This window comes from Carlito syrichta, unplaced genomic scaffold, assembly GCF_000164805.1.
Source record: "Carlito syrichta isolate Samal-C Ts95f unplaced genomic scaffold, Tarsius_syrichta-2.0.1 Scaffold126430, whole genome shotgun sequence".
In the NCBI taxonomy this organism is placed as follows: domain Eukaryota; kingdom Metazoa; phylum Chordata; class Mammalia; order Primates; family Tarsiidae; genus Carlito; species Carlito syrichta.
Genome location: NW_007070526.1, coordinates 7,590 through 11,765, shown reverse-complemented (window position 1 = coordinate 11,765; position 4,176 = coordinate 7,590). Strand labels below are relative to the sequence as shown.

Here is a 4,176-nt window from a genome sequence, read left to right as displayed (position 1 = left end):
CACTGCTCCCTGCGAGTGTCCCTTTGACGGTGCTTCTCCTACCCCCCTTCCTGGCAGCTGCTGCTATTCACAGCACGTTATTTACATAAATGCGGGTCTAATTCTCTCCTGGGTCCTCCCTATGAGAAAGTAGCTCAAGGGCAGACAGTGCCCCTCCCGTGTCTCCACCCCAAGCGAACTCTCCACTCACATGGGGAGTGAATGTCATCTGTACACTCTGAGGACGGGTCCCACCCGGATGCACCAGGAAGGCAGGACAGGTGTGGTACAAAACTCCAGCAGGAGGGTCACCACTCGGGGGCCTCCATCCGCTGTGCACTCCGGGCAACCTCCCTCCTTTCTCCGAGCTGGCTTCCCCCTCAGGAAAGACGCCACCTCGCGAGGGTGTTGTGGTTGAGGGAGAAAGTGAAGGTAAAAATTGTTGAAAGCAAAAAATGCAAGACACGCTCGCCGTCAGGAGCTGAGTTTACTGCAGAGAGTATAAGCCACCATGGTGCGCCTGCCGGGCCCCGGGCCCCCCCAGCCTGTGCCAGGAGCACAATGTGGCCTCCTCCCACTCCCTGCCCACCCGACGCCGCGCCCAGTATCCCTGAGCAGCACAGCAACCAGGACCAGTGGGCAACTGTCCCAGAGGGACCTATAGTGGCACCAGGGTCAAAGCTGGGCCCACACCTTCTGCTCGGCTTGCAGATTTCATTGTCGAATGTGTTGCGTTGCTAACAACTTCAAAATCAAGATATTTCCCATAAAAACCTGTCTCTGTGTTTTCTCCAGATTTCTGACACTGACCTGCAATCCCACATTGCAGCAATGGGCTCCAGCTGGGACACAGCAGTCCCTCACCCGAAGGGGTCTGTGCTGTGCCAGTCCCCACCACACCCCACTGCTCTCAAGGCCAGTGGTCGTTACCAACTAGGCTGTGCCAACGTTCTCTCATCACAAAGCAACATCCTTCTGTCTCCAGCAACAGTGGGACAAAGGGAAGCAGGCCTCCCGGCTCTGAGGTCGGCTTCCTCCACATACACAGCCCGCGTGGCCCCGGGGTTGGAGACCTCTGGCCTGGGCCAGCCCCTCCTTTCACCCACAGCCCAGGAGGGGGCAGCAGGGCCCCCTTTGTGTAGCTGGTAAGAGGCAGAGCTGCGGCTAGCAGCTGGGCGCCCCAGGCCTGAGCCCGTTTGGCCTGCAGAAGTTTCCCAGTTCTGAGCCCGTGGGCACCCAGGTGCCGGCTCCGGAGAGGCTGCAGGTGGAAAGCAGTGGACCCAGGGGACGCCGTGGTGCGCCCTCTGGTGGCCAGAAGGCAGCCCTGCAGCCACGGGGAAGACATTGGCCTCGATTCCCAGGTGGCATCGAGAGCCCCCCGCCCAGACCCACTCCCTCAGCCCTCAATGCCCGGCTTCCGGCTACTTCCTTTGCCAAGTCTTCCCCACCCCCATCCTGCCCCTCGGCACTCTCCTGGGCGCGCTGGCCCCCGCCTCAGGCCCCCGCAGGGCTGGATCTTCCCGGGGCGGGGGCTGACCTCCCTGCCCTCCATCCTGGAGGCGAGAGAGGCCAGATCCGGCCTGCAGGGGCCTAGCGGGGCATGTGAGTGAGACCGGGACAACGGAGACTCTCCACGACAGCAGCCCGTGTCCTCAGGGGCCCATGTGGCCACGGCCATTCTCCCAGGAGCTGTGAATCTGGGCCTCTACGCGGAACACGCCGGCTCTCCGGCATTAGCTCCAGCAGACGCACTACTCGGGCCAACGAAAACACGCCGGCCGGGTGGGGCCAGGCCGAGACCCCCACCGAGACTTCTGATGAGGACCCGCAGAGGACCAAACCTCCGAGAAGGTGGGCGCAGGAGAGTGGTTTTCAAAGTTGTGTTTATTTCAGCAGTGTCCAGCCATCGTCTCTGCTCTGAGAGGCAAGCAGGAGAGAAAACTCAGGGGCCCATTTCAGAGTCTAGGGCGCTGAGGCTGAGAAGGGCTTGTGGTAGGTCAAGGTCGTAGCTAGTGCAAAGGGCGCTATGAGGTGGTCCCGGTGACAGCAGGCCCCGAAGTCCGCCCGCCCCACACAGCCAGGCACAGAAGGTGGACCTGGCGTGCGGCAGAGCACGCGGGCAGCCCCCACAGGGCCCCGTCTGCCTGCCCCTCTCAGCTGCGCCCTTCTAGGCTCCTGGAGAGCCCACCACCCATCACAGCCCCTCACAGCCGAGACGGGGCTCCCCTGGGTGCACGTGCGTGTGTGTGGGCGCACACACTCCTCCATGCGTACCCCATGCACCCCCCAGATGCCCCTTCCAGCACAGCCCCTCCACCACACCCCTCCACACACAGCCCTCAACAGTTACACACCCTTCCATGTACACACAGTCCCCTCCATGTTCACCCCTCGATGCACAGCCCCCTCCATGCACACCCCTTCCACACGCACGCGCACACACAGCAGCTCCAGGACAAGCAGCCCAGCCTGAGCCCCGAGCACAGGCCCAGCCCACGCAGGCTCAGGTCCAAGCAGAAATGCCTCCCGCAGCCTTGTCCATCCGGAGCCTGGGAGGAGGATCCGGGGGCCCGCCAGAGGTCTGGGAGGACGGGCATGTGGCCGCGGCCTCACCAGTTGGCCTTCACGGCCTTGATGTCGCTCACGAGATTCTGGGCCAGGCAGATGCCGAAGATCTGCAAGACAGGGGGCATGAGGCGCGACCCAGCGGGGGTGGGGCGGCTCACGGGCCCCGCGGTACCTGCAGGAAGGCGATGCCCACGAAGACGCTGGCCACCACGATCAGGTTGTCCTGCAGCCACTTCTCAAACTGGCCCACGCAGCCCTTGGTGTGGATGAAGCCCTGCTGCTCCAGCTCCTGGGGACACACGGGCATGGCTGGACCCCGCCCCCGCAGCCGCCCCCCCGGCCCAGCCTACACCTGCCAGCCAGCTCCCTGGAGCTCTACCGCAGGGCCTTGGCACGGCGGCTCCTTCTCACGGGGCCTCAGCACGGACGCCCCTTCCTCCGAGAGGCCTTCCCTGGCCGCCCAGCCCCTGCCTCGCTACCGACCTCAATTTCTTCCAAGCTCCCAGCTGAAACTGTCACATAACTGTTCACATACATATTTTTGTCAGGGTCTCCTGTCACCAGGTTGGAGTGCAGCGGCACCATCAGGGTCCAGCCTCGACCTCCCAGGCTCAAGCGCTCTTCCCACCTCAGCATCCCAGGTAGCTGGGACTACAGGTGCCACCATGCCTGGCTAATTTTATTTATTTATTTTTTTTGTAGAGACAAGTTCTTGCTATGTTGCCCAGGCTGGTTTCAAACTCCTGAACTCAAGCGATCTTCCCACCTCAGCCTCCCAAAATGCTGGGATCACAGGTGTGAACCACCACGCCTGGTCAACAGACTTCTTTATCTAGGAGATCTGTCTCCCTGCACCCCTCCAGAGCAGAGGCTCTGTCGGTCTCATCAGCATGCAATCCCGGGGTCGGGGCAATGCCAGGCACCCAGCAGGGGCTCGAGAGAGTGGGAGTGGCCACAGCCACAAGTGCCCCCCGATCCTCTCCCCGTCCAAGCCCTGGGCCTCAGGGTGTTCCCGCAACCCGGCTCTCCCCCACAGAATCCCCGAGGCGCCACAGCGAGCTCGCGGGAGGCTGTTCCCGTCCAGCCTCCCCAGTGCCGTGCCCTCACCAGCTTGAGCCGGACGTCGTAGCCGCACTGGGTGTTGAGGACATCTTCCTGAGGGGAAACGGGCCACTCAGTGACTCGGTGAGGAGTGTCCCTGGGCACTGCGGGGGGTTTTCCTCCCGGGGGACGCAGAAGGAACCACGGGCTCTCCACATCCGCCACTCTTCAGCGAGGCTCCGAGGCCCACCAGCCTCTTTCCCCGATGCCAGGGCTGGAGGCCGCACACGCCAGTGCGGCCCGGCCTCCCTGGCCGGAGTCCTGCCTGCTCGCGTTTATAAGATTGGAAGAAACCTGGTCCTCGGTGTCCTGGCTGGACCGTGACTAAGCAACGTCAGAGACACCTGCCCTGAAAACTCCAACAGGGGTCGGGGCCCTCCGTCGCCCTGCTGCCCGGCACAGCGGCCCAAGGGGGTGGTGGCTGGCGGCGGCCTGGGCGGTCTCCAGCACGGACGCCCAGGTGGAGGGCGACACGGGCTGCCCGCCAACCCCCGGCCCGCCAGGAGCAGGGAGCCGCGTGGCCTGGGG

At 63.6% G+C, this 4,176-nt stretch overlaps 1 protein-coding gene across 1 annotated transcript in view; it reads right to left on the bottom strand.

Moving 5' to 3' along the window:
- Positions 1 to 1,844: 1,844 nt before the first annotated feature.
- The window catches only part of TSPAN17 (tetraspanin 17), a 9,915-nt gene continuing 7,583 nt past the window's right edge, over positions 1,845 to 4,176 (bottom strand). Inside the window, exons 7-9 of the mRNA XM_008048610.1 lie at positions 3,655 to 3,702; positions 2,720 to 2,836; positions 1,845 to 2,654 (exon numbers count right to left, since the gene is read on the bottom strand). Of these exons, the coding sequence (XP_008046801.1) occupies positions 2,589 to 2,654; positions 2,720 to 2,836; positions 3,655 to 3,702 (231 nt within the window). The 3' untranslated portion in view covers positions 1,845 to 2,588. The remainder of the gene's footprint in view (positions 2,655 to 2,719; positions 2,837 to 3,654; positions 3,703 to 4,176) is intronic.